Here is a 24,626-nt window from a genome sequence, read left to right as displayed (position 1 = left end):
GGTTTTTAGAATGGTGTCACTTTTGGGTATTTTCTGTTATATAGACCCCCCAAACTCAGTTGAAATGTGATGTGGTCCCTAAAAAAATGGTTTTGTAAATTTTGAGAAATTGCTGGTCAACTTTTGACCCTTATAACTTCCTAGCAAAAAAAAAATTTTGCTTCCAAAATTGTGCTGATGTAAAGTAGACATGTGGGAAATGTTACTTATTAAGTATTTTGTGCGACTTATCTCTGTGATTATAGGGAATAAAAATTCAAAGTTTGAAAATGGCAAAACTTTCAATATTTCCGCCATATTTCAGTTTTTTTCATAACTAAACACAAGATATATCAAAGAAATTTTACTACTAACATGAAGTACAATATGTCACGAAAAAAAACATTCTCAGAATCAGTGGGATACGTTAAAGCGTTCCAGAGTTATAACCTCATAAAGTGACAGTGGTCAGAATTGTAAAAATTGGCCCGGTCATTAAGTAGCAAATTGGCTCTGTCACTAAGGGGTTAAGGCAATTAAATATATAATTTAACCTTGGGCTGCTCTTTTTTCTCAATCCATGAATCCAAATGTACGTTTCTTGGCTTAACTTTCCATGCTACTAGGGCTGGTTTCTGGCCCCCTATAATCCCATTAATGGACCGTGCTTATATCTAATGAAGAACTGGCGGCAGTCCCTACCGGGCTGGCAGCGCTCTGTTTCACTGGTGTTAGTTAAAAGGGGCCTCTCAGCCTATCAGGGTTGTGAGCGAGTGCGGTGCCATGTCAGTGACTGCGTCGGCCACATCCTCTGACTCTGTGTAAAATTGTACCGAGCTGTCCTTACATGTCCCCAAGAAGTGTGGAATGTCACTTTGGTGATAGTGGGGTGAGAGCATTACGTGATCTGTCTCATGTAATAGTGACATTAGGTGGGTGGTGAGGTGCGGGCTCATCACAGTTACCATTTTAAAGAAGCGCTGGATTGCGTGACAGAGTGTACCCAATTTGCATTTCGCAGAGAAGAGGAGAAGGTGAGCTATGACATTACCTTTTGTGAGTGGATCTTTCGTTATCAGCCGTGTATGGAGGTGTATAAAAATTGTATTACTGTCTATGATGATAGTGAGACTACTGAAAAGTAATCGGTGCAGAACAAGAGGTATGAGTCTAGCTTTATAGTGACTGACCAGTGTGAGATATTCCGTATATACTTGAGTATAAGCTGAGTTTTTCAGCACATTTTTTTGTGCTGAAAATGCCCCCCTCGGCTTGTACTCAAGTGAGGGTCCCTGAAGATGGAAGGGGAGGGGCAGCGGTGGAGCAGCGGGTCACAGGAGGCAGGAGCTGGTGGCTGCGCTGGCAGTAAATATTTATTTCTCTGCAATAGCGGGCACAGTAGTCATAGCCGCTGGCTTCCTGCAGCAGCTGGGTGATCACTTGTGCCTGCTACTTAAGAGAAATTAATATTCACTTCTCTCCGCTCCCATGGGTGTGGAGGGTAGTGAATAATTATTCCCTTAAGTAGCGGGCTCACGTGATCGCCTGGCCACTGCAGGAAGCCGGTGGCTGCGACTAACACTGTGCGCGCTGCTAAATATCAATTAATACTCACTGCCTCCATGCACATAGTCCCGGCGTGGGGAGCAGTGAGTATTCCGGTAGCTGTCCTCTGCTTGTAAGCAGGGCATGACGTCACTGCCATGTGCTGCTTACAAGGCATAAATCAGCTGCTGGCACCGGACTGCTGTGAGGGAGCACATGGACGGTAAGTAGGATGGTTTATATTTTATGCTTTTCTTTATGGGGGCCATGCATACAAGGATATGGATGCTGAGCCATGCAGACCAGGATTGGGATGAGGAGCCATGTATACAAGGATAGGGATGAGGATCTACAAGGATATGGATGAGGAGCCATGCAGACCAGGAAAGGGATGAGGAGCCATGCATACCAGGATAGGGACTAGTGGCCATGCATACAAGGATAGGGATGAGGATCTACAAGGATATGGATGAGTAGCCATGCATACCAGGATAAGGATGAGGGGGCCATGCATACCAGGATAGGGACTAGCAGCCATGCATACCAGGGTAGGGATGAGGATCTACAAGGATATGGATGAGGAACCATGCATACCAGGATAGGGATGAAGAGCCATGTATACAAGGATAGGGATTAGGAGCCATGCAGACCAGGATGGGGATGAGGAGCCATGCATACTAGGATAGGGATGAGGAGCCATGCATGCCAGGATGTGGGTGAGGAGCCTTGCAGATCAGGATGGGGATGAGGAGCCATGCATACCAGGATAGGGATGAGGTGACAATGCATACCCGGCTTATATATGAGTTTTCCCAGTTTTTTGTGGTAAAATTAGGTGCTTCGGCTTATACTCGGGTCGGCTTATACTCGAGTATATACGGTATATATAATATATACAATATTATAGGAAATAACAAATAAAAACAATTTAGCAGTGAAACGCGAGATTGTGAGGCAGAGAAGTCAGACATTCCAGGGTTAGTACCAAGAGACCTCGTAGTAAACTAATGGAAAAAGACGAAGGCGTCAGGTCACATGCCAAGGTCAGAATACCAGAGAAATGGCAGATAAGCAAAGGAAAAATAACAAACGGGTAGTCAGAACACGGTCCAAAGGTAATGCAGCAGTAGATCAGAACTCACAGCACAGGAATCAGGCAAACACACACAACAGAGCATGAGCTTTTGACTGGCAGGCCAGACAGCTTACATATTAGCAGGGCAATTACTAAGAACAGGGAGCACCTGTGGAAATCTCTGCACTTCCCAGTATCAGATAGGTCAGCCGAGCTGTCAATCAGAGCACTGACAGCTCAGCACGCCGCAGCACAGGATAGGATGACAGAGCCGTCCATCACTGAGTCCCAGACACTGTGAGAGGAGGAATCGTGACAAATACGGTAGGTCATTTTCTTCTGATACTTTCCCTTTGAGGCCATGTTCACAGGTGACAGATTTGCAATTTACAGAACAATACAAGTAGGATAGTGAAAAAATACACATTTATTCAGCGCTGAAAAAATAGGCCCTTGCTGGAATTGTAAAACTCTGCAATATGATTTTTATCTAGCAGAAAGTCCACTTTCACACAGCAGATTTGCGGAATCCCTGGTGGAATTTGTCTCCCTTATGCATCTTACAATAAGAGGTTATTACACAACAATGCGCAAATAATTGGCACATACAGTTATACAGTCATGTCCAAAAGTGTTGACACTCTTGAAAATATTCCAGAAGATGAAGTATTTCTCCCAGAAAAGTATTGCAATCACACACGTTTTGTTATACACGTTTATTTCCATTGTGTGTATTGGAACAACACAAAAACAATAGAGAAAAAAAATGCAAATTGGACATAATTTCACACAAAACCCCCAAAATGGGCTGGACAAAATTGTTTGGACCCTCAACTTAATATTTGGTTGCACCCCCTTTGGAATAAACTGCAATCAATCACTTCCTATAACCATCAACAAGCTTCTTACACCTCTCAACTGGAATTTTGGACCATTCTTCTTTTGCAAACTGCTCAAAGTCTCTCATATTTGAAGGCGTCTTTTCCAAACAGGAAATCTAGGATCTCTCCACAAGTGTTCAATGAGATTTAGATCTTGACTCACTGCTGGCCACTTCAGAACGTTCCAGTGCTTTGTTTCCATCCATTTCTGGGTGCTTCTTGAAGTATGTTTGGGGTCATTGTCCTGCTGGAAGACCCATGACCTAAGACGTAAACTCTGCTTTCTAAAACTGTGCTGTACATTTCGATCCAAGATCCTTTGGTAATCTTCAGATTTCACATTTCATGATGCCTTTACACACAGTCAGGGCAACCAGTGCCACAGGCAGCAAAACAACCCCAAAACATCTTTGAACTTCCACTGTATTTGACTGTAGGTACTGTGTTCTTTTTTTTGTAGGCCTCATTCCATTATCGATAAACAGTAGAATGATGTGCTTTACCAAAAAGCTTTATCTTGGTCTCATCTCAACAAGATGCTTTCCCAAAAGGATTTTGGCTTGTTTGTGTACATTTTAGCAAACTGCAGTCTATTTTTTTATCTCTCTGTCAGCAGTGGGGTCCTCTTGGATCTCCTGCCATAGTTTCGTTCAAATGACGACGGATAGTTTGTGCTGACACTGATGCACCCTGAGCCTTTAGGACAGATTGAATTGCTTTGGAACTTGATTAGGGCTGCTTATCCACCAAATGGACCATCCTGCTTTGCAACCTTTCATCAATTTTTCTCTGCCGTCCACGTCCAGGGAGATTAGCTACAGTGCCACGGGTTGTAAACCTCTTAATTATATTGTGCACCTCGGATAAAGGAACATTAAGATCTCTGGAGATGGACTTGTAACCTTGAGATTGTTGAAATTTTTCAACAATTTTTGTTTTCAAGTCCTCAGACAGTTCTCTTCTCCTCTTTCTGTCCTCCATGCTTAGTGTGGCACATACACAGACACACAATGCAAAAATGAGTCAACTTCTCCCCTTTTTATCTGGTTTCAGGTGTGATTTTCATATTGCTCACACTTGCCACAGGTGAGTTTGAATGAGCATCACATTTTTGAAACAAAGTTGTTTACCGACAATTTTGGAACGATGCCAACAATTTTGTTTGGCCCATTTTCTCAGTTTTTATTGTGTTGTTCCAATACACACAAAGGAAATAAACTTGTATAACAAAACATGTGTAATTGCAATAATGTTCTGGGAGAAAGACATCACTTTCTGGAACAATTTCAAGGGTGCCAAAACTTTTGGCCATGACTGCATATCACTTTGTCTTATTGTTCTTCCATTTATAATAATTGCATATAATAATGGCATGTGATGAATCCACTTCCTTTCTCAACACTTCTGTAGGATTATTGGCACCTAGAGGTACGGTCCATCATGAACTGATAGGATTACAGTGATGCAATAGAACAGATCTGTGTGTACGAGGCCTAAAACGTAACAGAAAAACATTAGTGCCATCTTTTATTTGTAAGACTGTGGGTGAGCCATACTTTTCCTTGATCAGATAGATCTGGTTTCTATATTTTGTCTTCAGTTTGGGGTGGTAGTAAAAATCTTAGGGGAAACTGGTGCCTAATCTGAGCAGGATCCTCGTCATTCATGAGGCCCATCAGTTCTTGCATAAGACTAATTCTAGAGTACTGTTAAATAACATTGCATGCAGTGTTTTTTTGGCACAACTATGGTGGCAGAGCAGTGCACAAAATCCACAATTTGCCATCAGTTGTGTCCGACTTTGGCATGAAGCAACTCGCCGGATACTCCTGATATATGGGAATCTTGCCTTTGTGACTTGCCTACATATTATAACATGCATGGCTTCCACTTTGATGCGGGAACATGTTGTGCCTGCTGTATTACTGAAGAACTTTTACTTTTTCCTTTGTTAAACAAAAAATTTGCTTTCTGAATTTAAATTTCCCTGAAATTTTAACAGTCCAAGCAGCTCATCCTCATTGGTGCTACTGTAGGATGAAGAGCAGAGAATGAACATCCTGCTACTGTAGGATGAAGAGCAGAGGTTGCACAATCTGCTGCCATAGGATGAAGAGCAGATAATGCACAACCTGCTACTGTAGGATGAAGAGCAGAAGGTGCACAACCTGCTGCCAGTAAGACGAAGAGCAGAAGGTGCACAACCTGCTACTGTAGGATGAAGAGCAGAGGTTGCACAACCTGCTTCCATAGGATGAAGAGCAGAAGGTGCACAACCTGCTGCCACAGGATGAAGAGCAGAGGTTGCACAACCTGCTGCCATAGGATGAAGAGCAGAAGGTGCACAACCTGCTGCCAGTAAGACGAAGAGCAGAAGGTGCACAACCTGCTGCCATAGGATGAAGAGCAGAAGGTGCACAACCTGCTGCCATAGGATGAAGAGCAGAAGGTGCACAACCTGCTACTGTAGGATGAAGAGCAGAAGGTGCACAACCTGCTGCCATAGGATGAAGAGCAGAAGGTGCACAACCTGCTGCCACAGGATGAAGAGCAGAGGTTGCACAACCTGCTGCCATAGGATGAAGAGCAGAAGGTGCACAACCTGCTACTGTAGGATGAAGAGCAGAAGGTGCACAACCTGCTGCCATAGGATGAAGAGCAGAGGGTGCACAACCTGCTGCCATAGGATGAAGAGCAGAAGGTGCACAACCTGCTGCCATAGGATGAAGAGCAGAAGGTGCACAACCTGCTGCCATAGGATGAAGAGCAGAAGGTGCACAACCTGCTACTGTAGGATGAAGAGCAGAGGGTGCACAACCTGCTGCCATAGGATGAAGAGCAGAAGGTGCACAACCTGCTGTCATAGGATGAAGAGCAGAAGGTGCACAACCTGCTACTGTAGGATGAAGAGCAGAAGGTGCACAACCTGCTGCCATAGGATGAAGAGCAGAAGGTGCACAACCTGCTGCCATAGGATGAAGAGCAGAAGGTGCACAACCTGCTACTGTAGGATGAAGAGCAGAAGGTGCACAACCTGCTGCCATAGGATGAAGAGCAGAAGGTGCACAACCTGCTGCCACAGGATGAAGAGCAGAGGTTGCACAACCTGCTGCCATAGGATGAAGAGCAGAAGGTGCACAACCTGCTGCCAGTAAGACGAAGAGCAGAAGGTGCACAACTTGCTGCCATAGGATGAAGAGCAGAAGGTGCACAACCTGCTGCCATAGGATGAAGAGCAGAAGGTGCACAACCTGCTACTGTAGGATGAAGAGCAGAGGGTGCACAACCTGCTGCCATAGGATGAAGAGCAGAGGGTGCACAACCTGCTGCCATAGGATGAAGAGCAGAGGGTGCACAACCTGCTGCCATAAGATGAAGAGCAGAAGGTGCACAACCTGCTGCCAGTAAGACGAAGAGCAGAAGGTGCACAACCTGCTGCCATAGGATGAACAGCAGAAGGTGCACAACCTGCTGCCGTAGGATGAAGAGCAGAAGGTGCACAACCTGCTGCCGTAGGATGAAGAGCAGAAGGTGCACAACTTGCTGCCACAGGATGAAGAGCAGAAGGTGCACAACCTGCTGCCATAGGATGAAGAGCAGAAGGTGCACAACCTGCTGCCGTAGGATGAAGAGCAGAAGGTGCACAACCTGCTTCCGTAGGATGAAGAGCAGAGAGTGCACAACCTGCGGCCAAGGGGGTCACACATGGCCTATGATTCTATTCTGTGTGGCTGTAATGAGGTGGCGGGGACCCTCATGTACCTTTTCTCTCCTGAACACTGTCCACCTGTGTCACATGCGACGCTCCGATGTTTATCTAATGTTTTGCTACTGTACATCCTGTGATGTTAATGTCTTTGTCATGTCACGTTTAAGCTTAGAGGTAGAGAAGAGTGTGAGTGAGTTCCAGGCAACTTGAGGGAGGAAGCATTTCCTGTAAATAGGGAGAAGCCAGGGCGGTCTACGTGTGCATCAGTGAGCACAGCGAGTTCGTGGGGGATACAACTGCTCCAGACTGGAGCTGAGGGAACAGGCATCGGCTCAATGGGATCATCCCCAGGTAGAATACAGGGCCCGAGACCAGGATGGGAGCTGATGAATAGATGGGACCCGAATGGTCCGTAGAGGCAGCAGGGAAAGAATAAGAAATGTTGACTTTTGTGAGTTGTACCTTGGATGTGATGGATCTCTTGCTGTTCAGTTAAGTTTAACCGTTGGAACAGAACTGTGGCTTTGTGGTGTTTCCTGAGATTTGGTCCCCAGCAACCGAAGTGAACGTGAAACGGAGGTAACAGACTGTACCACAGGACCGAAACGTCGCTTATCTACACATGTATAAGGTGCCGGAGTACTCACTGACTGTGACTTAGTGAACTCGCTCACAACTACCACCCCAGGTCGCCTTTGTTACACGGCAATCAGACATCTGGTCATAGACCTGTTTCTCAGTGTCTGCTGGCTGCTCACATATATTTCCCATCTCATGGAGCAGAGTTGTAGGTAGCACTAAAGGCATGAGTATTCATGGTACAATATTATAGACATCTAAGCAGCACTTCATATTATTTTTGGAAAACCCTTATTCCTGTAAAGTGCAGAAAGGAGTAGATGAGATGAAGATGTGGTCAAGCATGAGTGATGTACTGTATGTGTTGTAGTTCATAGAAGAAGGGAAGCACTCGACTATTCCTACTAACAGCTAAATCTAATGATCCCTGCTCCCTGCTGATTCTCTTGGATCTCTCTGCAGCATTTGACACTGGGGCATCAGCTCCTCCTCACTATGCTCCGCTCTATAGGCCTCAAGGACACCGTTCTCTCCTGGTTCTCCTCCTATCTCTCTGACCGATCCTTCACTGTATCTTTTGTTGGCTCCTCTCACCTTCCCCTTACTGTTGGAGTTCCTCAAGGATCAGTCCTAGGCCCCCTCCTCTTCTCTTTCTATACTGCCCCTATTGGACAAACAATCAGTAGATTTGGTTTCCAGTACCATCTCTATGCTGATGACACCCAATTATACACTTCTCCTGTTATCACTCCGACCTTTTTAGAAAAACCAGTAATTGTCTTACCGCTGTCTCTAACATCATGTCCTCCCTCTATCTGAAACTGAACCTGTCAAAAACTGAACTCCTCATGTTCTCTCCCTCTACTAACCTACCTTTGCCTGACATTGCCATCTCCCTGTGTGGTTCCACCATTACTCCCAAGCAACATGCCCACTGCCTTGGGGTCATCCTTGATTCCGAGCTTTCATTCACCCCCCACATCCGATCACTGGCTCGCTCTTGTTATCTGCACCTCAAAAACATTTCCAGAATTCGCCCTTTTCTTATTTTCGACTCTGCAAAAACTCTTACTGTCTCACTTATTCATTCTCATCTGGACTATTGTAACTCTCTCTTAATCGGCCTCCCTCTTACCAAACTCTCCCCGCTCCAATCTGTCCTGAATGCTGCCGCCAGGATTATTTTCCTCACCAACCGTTACACCGATGCCTCTACCCTGAGCCAGTCATTACACTTGTTACCCATCCACTCCAGAATCCAGTACAAAACTACTACCCTCATCCACAAAGCACTGCATGTCTCAGCACCACCCTACATCTCCTTCCTGGTCTCAGCCTACCACCCTACCCGTGCCCTCCGCTCTGCTAATAACCTGATATTAACATCCTCAATAATCAGAACCTCCCACTCCCGTCTCCAAGACTTTTCACGTACTTCGCCAATTCTTTGGAATGCACTACCCAGGTTAGTATGATTAATCCCCAATCCCCACAGTTTTAAGTGTGCGCTAAAATTGCACTTATTCAGACTTGCCTACCGCCTCGACGCATTAACCTAGCTATCCCTGTGTGGCCCATTCAAAATTTTTACCATAATCAGGCTCCTCACATCATGTTCTCATACACTTTATGTATTTAATAGCCTCTATGTCTGTACTGCTACATACTTAGGCAGTTAACTGGTTCATGCAGCTTTACATGAACCCCCGATCCTTACACTATGGCTGGTCCGAACAACGAAAGCAATTGTTACCATCCACCTCTCGTGTCTCCCCTTTTCCTCATTGATTGTAAGCTTGCGAGCAGGGCCCTCATTCCTCCTGGTATCTGTTTTGATCTATGTGTTTATTGTTATGCTGTAATGTCTATTGTCTGTACAAGTCCATTCTATAATGTAAAGTGCTGCGGAATATGTTGGCGCTATAGAAATAAAATTATTATTATTATTTCAGCGTCTTGCAAAAACTACATTGGATAGCGTTGAATGTTTGATCTTTTCCTTTCTGGATTGTAAATGGATAAATCGAGAGGAGCTTTATACTTCTGAGAGGTGGGATTCCTAACAATGGAACCAGCACATTTACAGTATTTATTTATGGCATATGCTGTACTATCAATATGCCATAAATGTCTCAGAACGTAATACCGTCTAATAGCCAAGCTTTATTGTGCCCTTCGAAGGTTGGTTCAATCAGACAATGTGGACCAAAAAAATGTTGTGCAGTCATGAGGATGAAGTACTTTGATTAAGTGTAAGACTATAGAACTTACGATTATTCTCTCCTTGGACGATGTCTAGTCTATTTCCAGTGCTCTTCATTAATTGTATTATCGAGACCCTTGTTGTATATATCGACATTGATAGATATGGACAACGCAGACTTCCAACATGGCAAAAAAGTAGATCAGAAATCCAGAAACTCGTACATCAAAGCGAATGCTTAGTTTAGCGTCTGTTTTAATACTGGTACTCTTTAAGTTGTAAAAAAAAGGTTTTTTTTATCCATCTCTTAGCCTCTAATGAGCATGCTACCCTTAATTCTGGTTCTCAATATGAAAACCGCTTTCCATATGTGACATTTGGGAATGTGAATGTCATATTCCGATATTGACGGTGACAGTAAATAAGGACCATTGGTACTAGTCCTGCCGTAGGAGACTGAAGTATATGTACAGTTTGTTTTTTTTTGCTTTTGACTTCTCGTACCAACATGTGTAGAGGGGACACCGTTGTCTTCAGTAATCTTCGTGACCAATTACGATTATCGAGCTCATTACATCCATTTCCATGTATGTGTCCGTGTCGTGAAGAATTGCGATAAAGAACAGCTCCTGCACCCTCTCCATTCTCTTTCTTCCTCCCTTTTCCTTGGTTGATGTTTTCAGACACAGGGGAGGCGGAACAGAAGGTGGCTCAACCGAAAGCAACTACCGTGAAGCGATCCGAAGACTCCAGGAGCAGGACAAGCTTAAAAAAGGCGCAGTAAGACTCCATTAACCATAGCACGGCTGGTTAATGTGAGTATCACACCTTCTATTTCTGTGTACCAGGAAGCGAGAGATTATTTTCTTGTTTTCTTAAAGGGAATCAGTCAGTAGGATCAACCCTCCTAAACCATCTATATGGGCATGTAGGTTATAGGAAACTGAATAAAATGATACCTTGATATCTGCGATCTGATGTTTTATTCCACAGAAATCCAAGTTTTTCTTAATATGTACAGTTAGGTCCATATATATTTGGACAGAGACAACATTTTTCTAATTTTGGTTATAGACATTACCACAATGAATTTTAAACAAAACAATTCAGATGCAGTTGAAGTTCAGACTTTCAGCTTTCATTTGAGGGTATCCACATTAAAATTGGATGAAGAGTTTAGGAGTTTCAGCTCCTTAACCTGTGCCACCCTGTTTTTAAAGGGACCAAAAGTAATTGGACAATTGACTCCAAGGCTATTTCATGGACAGGTGTGGGCAATCCCTTCGTTATGTCATTCTCAATTAAGCAGATAAAAGGCCTGGAGTTGATTTGAGGTGTGGTGCTTGCATTTGGAAGGTTTTGCTGTGAAGTAAACATGTGGTCAAAGGAGCTCTCCATGCAGGTGAAACAAGCCATCCTTAAGCTGCGAAAACAGAAAAAACCCATCCGAGAAATTGCTACAATATTAGGAGTGGCACAATCTACAGTTTGGTACATCCTGAGAAAGAAAGAAAGCACTGGTGAACTCATCAATGCAAAAAGACCTGGGCGCCCACGGAAGACAACAGTGGTGGATGATCGCAGAATAATCTCCATGGTGAAGAGAAACCCCTTCACAACAGCCAACCAAGTGAACAACACTCTCCAGGAGGTCGGCGTATCAATATCCAAATCTACCATAAAGAGAAGACTGCATGAAAGTAACTACAGAGGGTTCACTGCACGGTGCAAGCCACTCATAAGCATCAAGAATAAAAAGGCTAGACTTGACTTCGCTAAAAAACATCTAAAAAAGCCAGCACAGTTCTGGAAGAACATTCTTTGGACAGATGAAACCAAGATCAACCTCTACCAGAATGATGGAAAGAGAAAAGTATGGTGAAGGCCTGGTACAGCTCATGATCCAAAGCATACCACCTCATCTGTAAAACACGGCGGAGGCAGTGTGATGGCTTGGGCATGCATGGCTGCCAGTGGCACTGGGTCACTAGTGTTTATTGATGATGTGACACAGGACAGAAGCAGCCGAATGAATTCTGAGGTATTCAGAGCCATACTGTGTGCTCAGATCCAGCCAAATGCAGCCAAACTGATTGGTCGTCGTTTCATACTACAGATGGACAATGACCCAAAACATGAAGCCAAAGCAACCCAGGAGTTTATTAAAGCAAAGAAGTGGAATATTCTTGAATGGCCAAGTCAGTCACCTGATCTCAACCCAATTGAGCATGCATTTCACTTGTTAAAGACTAAACTTCAGACAGAAAGGCCACAAACAAACAGCAACTGAAAACCACCGCAGTGAAGGCCTGGCCGAGCATCAAAAAGGAGGTAACACAACGTCTGGTGATGTCCATGAGTTCAAGACTTCAGGCAGTCATTGCCAACAAAGGGTTTTCAACCAAGTACTAAAAATGACCATTTTATTTAAAATTATTTAATCTGTCCAATTACTTTTGGTCACTTTAAAAACAGGGTGGCACATGTTAAGGAGCTGAAACTCCTAAACCCTTCATCCAAATTTAATGTGGATACCCTCAAATGAAAGCAGAAAGTCTGAACTTCAACTGCATCTGAATTGTTTTGTTTAAAATTCATTGAGGTAATGTATATAACCAAAATTAGAAAAATGTTGTCTCTGTCCAAATATATATGGACCTAACTGTAAATGAGCTTCTAAGATCTATGGGAGGGACAAAGATCTCCCTGACAATCAACGTATTTTAAATGAAAGGTTGGCGAGTTATCAGTGTGAGACATGTAGATCAGGAGAGCAGACTGTCTGTGATTACATGTCTCACACTGGTAACTCTCCTATCATTTAAATAATCTCTAGAGGCAGATTCTCCTAGATCTATGTCCCACCCATAGATCTTAACAGCTCATTTACAAATCAAGAAAAACATGGATTTCTATGGAATAAGACATCGGATCACAGATATCAAAGTGTTATTTTCTTCAACTTTCTAAGCCCTATATGCCCATGTATATGGCTTAGGAAGGTTTAGCCTGCTGACAAATTCCCTTTAATCACTTTGCAGGCTTTAAAGGGGTTGTCCACTTGAAAATATGCATATTTAAAATATAAATCTACACAACTTACTAATATTCAGTGATTAAATTAAGAAAGGTGCTCCCATCTCCAGAAAGGTGCTCCCATCTCCAGAAAGGTTCTCCAATCTCCAGATATCAGGTGTCCTATGTCCCTGCCGTTCCACTTTTGGCTTGGGTTAAAGACAGAAGAGAGTATGTGAAGGAGCCTGGATGATTGGCTTATTTAAAAAGCTGAGCCAGTCCCCTTCTGACTTTTTGCTGGCTTTGATAGAGAAGGGGGCTGACCTATCTATTGATATAAACCAGTCATCCAGCCCCCTTCTCTTTCTATGTGTTTGCTGTGATACAAGAGGAAAACTGATGTAGCTCCTGATCCAGTGAAAGTCAGAGGTGGAGCTGCCAGGACCAGCGCTGACATCTGGAGACATCCTTCTCAGTTTAAGCATATCCATAAGTTCTATATATTTCTATTTTTAACACATCTAGAGATAATTTTTCATGGGGACAGCCCCCTTTTGTATTTACTTTGTAGACCTTTCATATAAGAATATACACCTTATTACTACAGAGACAAATCCCAGCCACACGGAACTGCAAAGAGATCTGAAAAAGTGAATAAAAAAAAGTCTTTGTCACAAATATCAGACATTTAACAATTCATTGTGCCACAGATTATCAATACTAAAATAAAACAAAACAACATTAGTAAATACACAAACCATAGCTTTTCACAAAATAATGAACCAGGCTGTCCGACATCACTCCTCTTGAAAAAAATCTTATTGATTTTACAAAAAAGTATTTAGAATGTAACTGACATTTACCAGCGTCCTACCATCGAGACATTCATGAAAACGGATGCCCAAGAAAAACGTGACACTGCCCACGTAATGTCTTCACTTAAATGTCAGCATATCTCTAAAAATACAAGAGATTCTCCTCTTGGTTCTTGACGGCACCGTGGAATGAAAAAGAGGTAAAATATAGAAGGTATTGGTATGAAAATAGTCTTTTCTATACAGAGGAAGAGTGCCAGATCTATTGGATGTAGAAATCCCAGGAGTCCAGATTGACCCTTTTCATGACCCTTGCCTCATGGTTTAGATTAAAAGGTCAAATCAGATTCTGCTCAAAAGGAAAAATGTCAGACAGCTAATTTTTGGGGTTCTTGCCCCTGATGGTGTTGGATCGGATGAACTCTGACTTCGGTTGGGTGTACAACAACTCTGTGCCGGAGTGGTATCTCTGGGGGCTAGAACAGGGCTGTGTCCCATCCGGGGGGAGACCTAGTTCACCTCTGAGAAAGGCTGATCTGAAATCACAGGGTGGAATCAGATCCTGTCCTTGGTTCTAACTATAAAGTTCCTCCAGGAAGACGTAATTCGCTTCTGTGATACCGGCTGTACTCTATTTACGAGAAATATCAATTATGCATTGACCTACTTACTGTCTGTGTGCCAGATCTTTGTAATGTAAAGGCCTCCATTCACATTAGCACAATGTCAGCTAAGCCAGCTGGTTTCAGCCTAACGTTCTGTATGGTGGTGTCCTAACACTTCACCAATCAATGATGGCGGTGATAGAAGGTTCGGACAAATTACAATTAAACCCTTCAGTTCTTTTGTATTCACTTACCCTCCTTTCCCATTGAAAACAAATGCATGCTCAGCTGAATGAGCATGCATGTGTATGGGTGAGTGGGTCCAAATGACCTGAAAGCCAGTGAAGGTGTATCGGCTCCTAATGGGGTGTTATATTCTATAATAAGGATCCCCTATCTACCAGAAAAGTTCTAATTCTTGGATCAATACCGTCCCAACTCATGTACCCCACTCTCCCCTTGTTCCCCCCTGGTCGCCGGCCTGGGCCTCCAACCGATTGGTGATATTTCTTGTAAACTGGAATACCCCTTGAGTTGTGGGGAATAAAAACATTAAATTCCGCATTTTTCTCAGTGTTGGGAACCTCTTCACACCCTAAAGCTTTACTTACTTTGAGGTCACCATTTCTGAAACCGACAATTGCACCAAGATCTTGAGACCGACCAAAACAAAGAAGGATTTCCTTAGACGAACCTCAAGTTGAAGATCTTGGTCAACTTGGAGGTGGCACAGAAAAGTCCTCCGCCAACGTAGTATGTCGAGAGATGCCCAACTTAGACGCTAAATCTTTTTTGTCCAGGGTGTCAAAATAGAAAAGCATCTACAACAAATATATCTAAGCCATGTCAACCCTAGAAAATCACGTCCGATGTGCATTGTCATCGATAGGTCAGGATGGGTCCCTGATGCGGTTTGCTCCACTTGTGTGTTAAGATTACATATGAAAAGTCAGTAATAATTCATAATTACATCAAAACTGAAGTTGAGAGGTTGGGGTGGTTCTTCCTGACTCATAGGTCATGTGAATATGAAATACGGCAATCACAGAAAATTGGGCAAAATTTCTGCAAATGCAAATATTCTTTACCGCCTCGCTGCAGGTTGTGATTGTATGTGGACACTGCCGATGCTAGGCGCTGCTTTGAAATTGCTATTATTCTTGGTTATGACAGGTAATAAGGTCCGTGTGTTCCATAGTTTTAATACAAATCAAATTTTCAAGTGTTTAATGCAGTTAGAGTCCATTGGCCATAGTAGGGGGGTCCCGGCACATGTAGTTCTGGAGAAATCTAGAGCTCCAATCCGTTAATAAAATAGTGTACATGCTGCTTTAGGAAACTTTAACCTGTCATGGTGATATGTCAGAAGTCTTGTTCGGTGGGGTCCAATGACTTAGACCCTCAATGTTTGCGGAAATCAAGGGGCTTCAGAGAGGGGGTCTATGGGTTCACACAAAGTATATGATCCAAGCACCGCTCTAGTTGGGTCTCCGAGTAAAGCTAATAACAGCCAAAGGGTCACAGCGCCTAGATTTTTTCAGTCATCTGTTGGGGGTCTTACCACCTGGGACCCCACTGATCAAAACTAGTGACTTAATAGGAATCTTGTATCACCATCCTGTCGATGCTGCTAAAAAGAAATGTGGAATTGGAAACGATCCTATTGTTTAATAGAAAAAAAACCTTTCACACTGGCCACCAGGACAAATATTAGACTCCTCCTAATAGGGGGGGGATGTGAGCTGTGCCATCAGCTATTGTGCATGGTGAATCTTGTATTATCTGCTGAGTTTAGTAAGGCATTATTGTAATTCTGTCTGTAATGATAATGAGACTGCTGAAAAGTCTTCTGTACAGAACAGGAAATGTGAGTCTAGACCAATGTAGAAATCGCAGGGTCTCTGATTTTTTTTCTTATAAATATAGTGATATGGAAATTTAAAAAAAATAAAAATTAACCCATAATTGTGATCAATATATTTTTTTTTTGTAGAAATGCATTCAACATAAAAACCTGACAATTGGTTATTTTCTGATAACACATTCGACTTACCCAAAAGATAAAGGTTGGGTGTGCATGGAGCCCATGTTCTGCCATCGCTCGGCGTCATTTGAAGATGATTGGAAGGAGCTTTTTTTATTACATGGGAGTTAAACCTTTTATAGAATTTTGAGCAGTCAGAGATCGATCACTTGGAAAGAATGGGATGGTAGAGTGAAAAGAAAAATGGTTGTACGTGAGTGGTCACTTTCCCAAAAAAAATGAATGCGAGTTTTGGAAGCCTCATGGGTGGGAGATGATCCAACGCTCTCTACTCTGGAGTGGTTTTAGGATTATGAGGTCCATGATTATCTCTTATCTCTGTATCAATAGGATCTAAAAGGTTATTTGCTAAGAATCCCTTAAGAAATTGACTCTTGTGGCAAGTGATTGGCCACAAAGTCATCGGCAAATGAGGTTGTCTTCTCCTGGTCTTTCGGGCCCCTTCTTGAGCTTGAGATCTAAATTCTCTGTTACTCTGATGGCCCAATATGACTCTGCCAGGCCGTAATGGACCCTTAGTTGTATGCCTACCGAAGGACTGGATCACATCTGGGACCCAGAACCCCCTGGAATCCTTACTATAGTCACATGTAGGAGATGTGGCAGTGTGCATGTGGCTCTGTACACTAAAAGAGACTCGACTTCTAAATAAAGTGTCACGTGACTGTACGTGATGGGGTAAAGTGGCCCTGAACCGTCTCTAGACCTGGGGCCCTAACTATCCCTGCTCCCAAAGGTACCTCTAAAGGTGAGGAAGCTTGGGCCACCAGCCTTACTGTTTTCCTGCTATTCCCTAAGCTGTCCCTTCCCCCACAAGGCCTGGGACAGATAGGTTAGTGTATTAGCATGCAAGACAGACAGGGATAACAGAAAACAACAAACATACCACTAAAGGTAGAGAGGTATATAAGGAAGGATAGGAATGTACCAACCAAATGGGAATAGGACAAAAAGGAAAGCATACAGCCAAAAACAGCACGCAACAGTCTCCAGCAGCAACAACGATCTCCAATTCAACACAACGTCTCCAAGTTGCTAGGGAAGGGAAGATCGCGGGTGGTCTCCAATTCAGTGGAGGCTCAAGGGAATTTGCCAAATTTGACATCGGTACCTCGGACGGACAAACTCTTTATAACAAGTAATACAAATACAATATATCTACGATTAAGAGTCAGCGAGACCTGATATATTTTTTATGCCCGTTCTACTATTTTAATGGAGTCACAATAAAGTATTTTTGCTTTTAATTCGCTTTGCTAGAATGAAAAAACTTTTTTACAAAAAAAAAAAAAAATACAAAGTGGTTGGAGTTTTTGCACTTGCTTAGCATGGTCTCCGTACCCACAGGTCTGCAGTGCGACCCAATTGATTGGTATTGCACTAATTGGTATCAAGCCTGTGTCGTGGCCGAAGTCGCCATGTAGTCCCAGCATTACTGTCTACTGAAATAAGTACGAAACGGCAGAATGTTTCCACCACCAAACCCTTTATTGTATCAGGCGTCAATGATTCACTCTACGGATAAAAGCATGATGGCGTCGTCAATAGTCTGACTGCCCAGTGCACCAAGCAGAGTAACCACATCATTAGTAATAAGTGGGAAATGTAAGATCTAATACAAGGCAGCAATTCTTTAAAAAAAAAAACTATATTATTTGCAAGAATTCAGTCAAATATGTGGCAGAAGTTTGGTCAATCCTAATTAAAGGGGAATTCGATCTGCAACTGAACAAACCAAAAAAAAAGAAGAAAAACTCTCAGAGGGCGTCCATGTATTCTAAATCCACAGGTGGAGCTTAACTAATGTGCAGGGCTTACATTGCTAGTTTTCCCAGTATAATGATCACTGGGGGGGTCCGACTTCTGGAAATCCTGAGAATAAAGAGGATGCAATTCTGCTTCAGTTCTGCATCCTCTTTCCAGTCCTTCTGCTCAGTACCGCTCCTGGCATAGTGAATGTGGCCGGCTGCAGTTCCATGCACAGCCTGGTAGCTGAGAGCGGCGCTGTGGAGTGACATATTGTGAAGGCAGCTATGGATCCTGCACGGCTTGAGGCTTATTCTTATCTACTGACCTAAACCCTCTGATTAGAATAGAGGGTCACATACTTTTGGCCATGCCACCCTATTCACTATCTCCTGGTGATTGGTCCATGTGTGGTCCATGCCCATATATGGGCGACTCTTCAGTGCATCGACTTCACATTCCAAGCACTCCTTCCGGGCCGTTGTTCCAGCCCAGGATGCAGACGCCATCTTGTCTCCTTACACCTGAGCCCGCTTATGTAAGGTTAATCATTGATTTCACCAGCCATTCTCTCCTTCACAGAAGATGAAAGAAAATAAAAGCTTCATTTGCGGATGGGGATTTTATCATTATAAGCATATCTCGCTGCTTCTTCTGAATGCTCCCCGGGATTTATAGCTTTTCCCTGGGAATTGGCTTCGCTGAGTTTGTTGCCATGAAACCCTTTAATACCTTTATCCCTGCAACACAGAAACCTTATAATCTTCTCCCATCCATCGTTAGAAGCGAGAGGGGATAAAACACATACAAATATATCGCGCAGTCTCTGTGCAATGGAAAACTATCCAAAAAATGGTTTGTATCCAGTTTGTATGTACATCTATTTACAAAAAAAAAATAGTATTTTTCTTTTTTCATATCACAATTTGCATTAAAAAAAATTATAATTTTGCAATTTTCACACTAGCCATTTTGAACGCCAATATTCAGACTGTCTAATGCGAAAAGCACAAAGTAATCGCATCAATAGTATTAATAATAAATGATCTATTGTTTAAAATAATTACTTTTGTCTTCTTTTAAAGTAGCAAGCCAACATTAGTAATCTTATATTGTTCACTCCTTCACTTATTTCCTGTTCTTTCAATGAGAGCTTTCAGCAACCTCATTATCATTAGAGGCAGGATAACCATGACAGGCAACAGATTTATACATAGCTGATAACACAGTTTCCACCGATAACAATAGGCGATGTAATGGCTCCCTTTGCTTCCACACTCTTCACTATGACTGTAATGGCTCCTTTTGCTTCCCCACTCTTCACTATCACTGTAATGGCTCCCTTTGCTTCCCCACTCTTCACTATGACTGTAATGGCTCCCTTTGCTTCCCCACTCTTCACTATGACTGTAATGGCTCCCTTTGCTTCCCCACTCTTCACTATGACTGTCATGGCTCCCTTTGCTTCCCAACTCTTCACTATGACTGTAATGGCTCCCTTTGCTTCCCCACTCTTCACTATGACTGTAATGGCTCCTTTTGCTTCCCCACTCTTCACTATGACTGTAATGGCTCCCTTTGCTTCCCCACTCTTTACTATGACTGTAATGGCTCCCTTTGCTTCCCCACTCTTCACTATGACTGTAATGGCTCCCTTTGCTTCCCAACTCTTCACTATGACTGTAATGGCTCCCTTTGCTTCCACACTCTTCACTATGACTGTAATGGCTCCCTTTGCTTCCCCACTCTTCACTATGACTGTAATGGCTCCCTTTGCTTCCCCACTCTTCACTATGACTGTAATGGCTCCCTTTGCTTCCCCACTCTTCACTATGACTGTAATGGCTCCCTTTGCTTCCCAACTCTTCACTATGACTGTAATGGCTCCCTTTGCTTCCCCACTCTTCACTATGACTGTAATGGCTCCCTTTGCTTCCCCACTCTTCACTATGACTGCTCCCTTTGCTTGCCCACTCTTCACTATGACCTTTTGCACACACTTATTAGATGCTTCACTATGAAAGATAGGGGAGGAATCATTCAAATGCTGCTAATGTACATGTGAAAATTCTGAAAGTATTGGGAGTCCCCCCCCCCCCCCAAAAAAAAAAAAGTGGCCTGTGGGAAAATTGCAACATTTCTAATTTCTCTTTAACACAAAAACCCATAGGTCATTTTCTGATGAGACGTTCCCATTAAGGCGCCCATACACATTAGTCTGTTCCTGCCTGATGCATACAGGATCCCCGGACCCTTCCCTGAGTTATGATGTCGGGGGACAGGAGGATTTTCAGCAATTACTTCTGTTTTCATTGGAGTTGTCTCTTAGCGGCCTTCTCCTCTCTCCCGGCTGAGCTATTTTTTTTAGATTGTTCATATAAAATGTGGCATCTTTGTAAGTTTTCTCCATTTCTTTTTCACTTATTTTTACTATATTCTGTGCAGTAAAAAAAATAGTATCCTGGACAGTTAGTGATCTGCATCTCTCCTGGTTTAGGTGTATTTGTTGCTCCAGTTATGGAATTTATATATCCATGTAACCTCTGTAGCCACTGACCATCCAGGCCGTCTGCTAAGATAAATGGACATTATAGAGGGGATTCCTGCTCGGGGGGCTCTTACATTAGCCAGAATGGAGCTGTCACACTGAAGGACTCCGAGCACCCATGAGTGCAGGACTGATACCATAACGGCAAGTCCTCAGTGTGAAAACGATAACACAAAATACATTACATGGAGGATAAGTGTTTTATCTAGGTAAGGGATTTACCAAAAATGTAACAAATCCAACAGAACTCCTGCACCTGGTTCTGACAGATAGACAATAGATAGATAATAGATAAATAGATAGATGATAGATAGATAATAAATAGATGATACATAGATAGATAGATAATAGATAGATAGATAGATGATAGATAGATAATAGATAGATGATAGATAGATAATAGATAATAGATAAATAGATAGATAGATAATAGATAGATAGATAGATAATAGATAAATAGATAAATAGATAGATGATAGATAGATAATAGATAGATGATAGATAGATAATAGATAGATAGATAGATAGATAATAGATAGATGATAGATAAATAAATAAATAATAGATAGATAAATAATAGATAGATAATAGATAGATAGATAGATAGATAATAGATAGATATAGATAGATAGATAATAGATAGATAATAGATAGATAATAGATAGATAGATGATAGATAAATAGATAGATAGATAGATAGATAGATAGATAGATAGATAATAGATAGAGAATTTATACGGTAGATGATAGATAATGGATAGATAGATATAATAGATGATAGATAGATAATAGATAGACACAGGCTCGGACTGGCCCACAGGGGAACAGGGGAATCCCCCGGTGGGCCCCTGTGTAGATCTGGGCCCCAACCCCACTATATGTGCAGTACTTGCCATAATTCACATGATTTACTCTGTACAGAAAAAAGCAGCATCTCATCATTCATTAGCCAAACTACCCAGTTTATTGTTATATAGAGATATAGGTAAATTTGTGAACGAGGGTCGTGAAATATTTGTATACAGGTGAAAAGTGGGCCCCCAAAGTCATTCTTACTGATGGGCCTTTTGCACCCCTGTCCGACACTGGATAGATAGATAGATAATAGATAGACAATAGATAGATGATAGATAGTGACTATTGCATTATTGTATGAGTAATGCCGTTTCCTTTTCCTTTCCAGCCTCCTCCCAGAGTCCATAAACCTCGATTCAGGAAGAAAATTATCTCTGCCTCTAATACGGACACTGCATGAACGCAGCCGCCATCAAGAACCACAGAATGTCTCTTCACTGCCTTAAAAAGAGCAATTCCTACCACGTGACAAGGTGGCGCTAGAGTTCGGACAAAAAAAATAAATAATCAGGCATGACTTTTCCCAGAATCCTTCACTTCCCCGCCATACCCGCCAGTGTTCGGCTTCCCGTCCTCCGCTGCCCTGAAGCTGCAGACATTGGCCTCTTGCTTGTGAGCCCTGCTTGGAAGTAGGATGTGGAAGCTGCCATGGTCCTGAGCAGTCCTGGCGCCCGTCCTCCTCCCGATGGCCCCCGTCCTCCTCCCGATGGCCCCCGTCCTCCTCCCGATGGCGCCCGTCCTCCTCCCGATGGCCCCGTCCTCCTCCCGATGGCGCCCGTCCTCCTCCCGATGGCGCCCGTCCTCCTCCCGACGGCCATCTTAAGTATTGGTATACCGATGACATTGAATAGCCTTGTGCATTGGAGACTTCTCTACCTGCTACATGTTTTTTATGTATAAATTATGATTGTCTTTCTATGTTTCTGCTTCTCTGTATTTACCTTAGCGGATCAGTCTGAAGTTAGTAGTCAGATCGGATGAACAGATATCTTCAAGATAGTACATACTATGCTTTTCTCTTTTTTGTCCAGAAACAGCGCCACTTTTGTCCAGTGGCTAGGTCCGGTATTGCAACTCAGCCCCATTTATTAGGAACAGTGCTGAGATATCGCTTCACTCCTACAATACAGCCATAGTAGTTCAATGGCCCGAAATTAGCCATCTTATTTATCATCCTAAATGGGCTAATTAGCATAATAAACATTCTGACCCAACCGAGACTTTTCTGGAGACAATGGGTAGAAAAATGGGGTGGGAGTTAAGAATTTAAATGTGATGGACCTCATCGTATAATAATATTACACACTTGTAAATTTATATAATATTTAAAAGACGTCCTTCATGATTAAAAGGAAAAATGACATTTTTATGGTATGTTTTTCATAACTTTTTTGTTGTTTTTTTCTTACAGTATCACTTGCAGTACCACTTTTCACCATCATAGCAGGAAACAATTTTCCATAGACATCTGTGCAACAGCGCCCCCAATTCTAACACTTTGAGACATCATTGCAGTTTTTGTTTTTTTTTATTTTTCAATAGGTAAAAGTGCTGCTTATAAAACCGATTCGTTTATAGGAAAACAAATTGCAATTAATAAAAATGAAAATGTCTCTGGGGAACAAAAATTAAACTTCTATTAATTTTTAAGATCTCCCGGTATCTTACAAAAGGCTTCGGACGCACTGCTTTACCTTTTACTTTTCCACTTCTGGGATTCGGGAACGAACCTGAAGATTTTTTCACATACAGCATACAAATGGCCCTTTTGGAAATTATGGAGGCATAGACTTAAAGGTGTATTCCCATCTCCAAGATCCTATCCCGGTATGTATAATAATATTAGCAAATACCTCCAATTGGAAATGTAGTATAGTTCTTCTGATTAGCGGTGTCGCTTTCCCAATGTTCAGGGCATTGCAGCAGCTGAGGTATCCATGGTTACAATCACTCATACAGTGACAGTTGTTAGAAGTCGTATCTAAGCTACTGCACATGGGGTAAGTGACATAGCTAATCAGAAGAACTATAGTATTTGATAATATTATTATTGTTACACCTATTACATATTGGAATAGGTTATTGGAGACAGAAATATCCCTTTGAAGGGGTTGCACAGTTTAAGAAACCTATTTTATAGGCCCCGTTGTGAAATTCAGAGTTAGTAGAGGAGGGATTCTCATATTTTAGTGATAGTGGATACAGTTGACAGGGTGCGTCCATCATTGTAAGGCACTGTGTAATTCTTCAGTTCTCCACTGGGGGCGCTGCAGGGTAATTGAAAGCATATTAGGTTCCCCCACTGATCGCACGGGGTTCTATGATCTGAATATTGACAACGGACCCTTGTAACAAGCAGGGGGTCCTCCAAAGACCATGGTCCCTTTAAATAGGTGGAGCTGCCTTGTAGAGGAGGTTGGCAGGACCCTGTCCAGTGACCACGGTAGCCCCGAGGACCACCTCCTATCTGACGGCATCTGCAGCTCTTCTTTTGATTAGCCGGCCTGGTACGATGCCATCATCACGGGACTTATTAAACCACACCCATTTAGACACAAAAAAAACCCCCAACAAAACATGGAAAAGAAAATCCACAGCAAATCCGCAAGGTGTGAACCAGCCCTTACTCTTACAAAGGTTGGACTCTCATAAGAATATGTGTGCCAAATAACAAAAAGAATAAAAAAAATGTGAGCAGATGCTTCATAAAAAAATGAAAATCAAGATACTATCGGAACCCCCAATATATTTAATGAGCGAGCAAAGATGTAACTGCCATAGTTGTCATCTGGTGCGTTGTCAATAAAGTTTATTTAAAGGAAGTGGTGACAATTTCTAATCTACTTATTTTTTTTTTCTTTTTTATTATTATTTTTCTTTAAAAATCCGCCTATACGTCTAGAACTAGAAGTCTCGCTGCTTCCTCTAGGTGGCGCTAGAGTTCTAGTCCTCTTCCTATGTGAAGAGACATTTTGCTTACACCTATGTTTGCAGTATAAGGGTAACGTTTCTCCTTGTGAAGAGTGA

General features: G+C 42.5%; 1 protein-coding gene across 5 annotated transcripts in view; it reads left to right on the top strand.

Moving 5' to 3' along the window:
* The window catches only part of REEP1 (receptor accessory protein 1), a 102,706-nt gene extending 78,285 nt beyond the window's left edge, over nt 1-24,421 (top strand). For 4 of the 5 annotated variants that reach the window (XM_077280236.1, XM_077280235.1, XM_077280238.1 and 1 more), the window contains one exon: nt 21,928-24,421. Coding sequence is in view for 4 of the 5 variants with exons in the window: in XM_077280235.1 (XP_077136350.1) it covers nt 21,928-21,999 (72 nt within the window). In the remaining variant the exon portion in view is untranslated. Of the gene's footprint in view, nt 1-10,654; nt 10,787-21,927 lie in introns of all 5 variants that reach the window. The other variant, XM_077280237.1, reaches the window with a different exon arrangement.
* Nucleotides 24,422-24,626: the final 205 nt, after the last annotated feature.

The sequence above is a fragment of the Ranitomeya variabilis genome, chromosome 1 (genome assembly GCF_051348905.1).
Source record: "Ranitomeya variabilis isolate aRanVar5 chromosome 1, aRanVar5.hap1, whole genome shotgun sequence".
Classification (NCBI taxonomy): Eukaryota; Metazoa; Chordata; class Amphibia; order Anura; family Dendrobatidae; genus Ranitomeya; species Ranitomeya variabilis.
The sequence above is the reverse complement of the archived record's forward strand: the minus strand, read 5'-3'. Positions and strand labels throughout refer to the sequence as shown.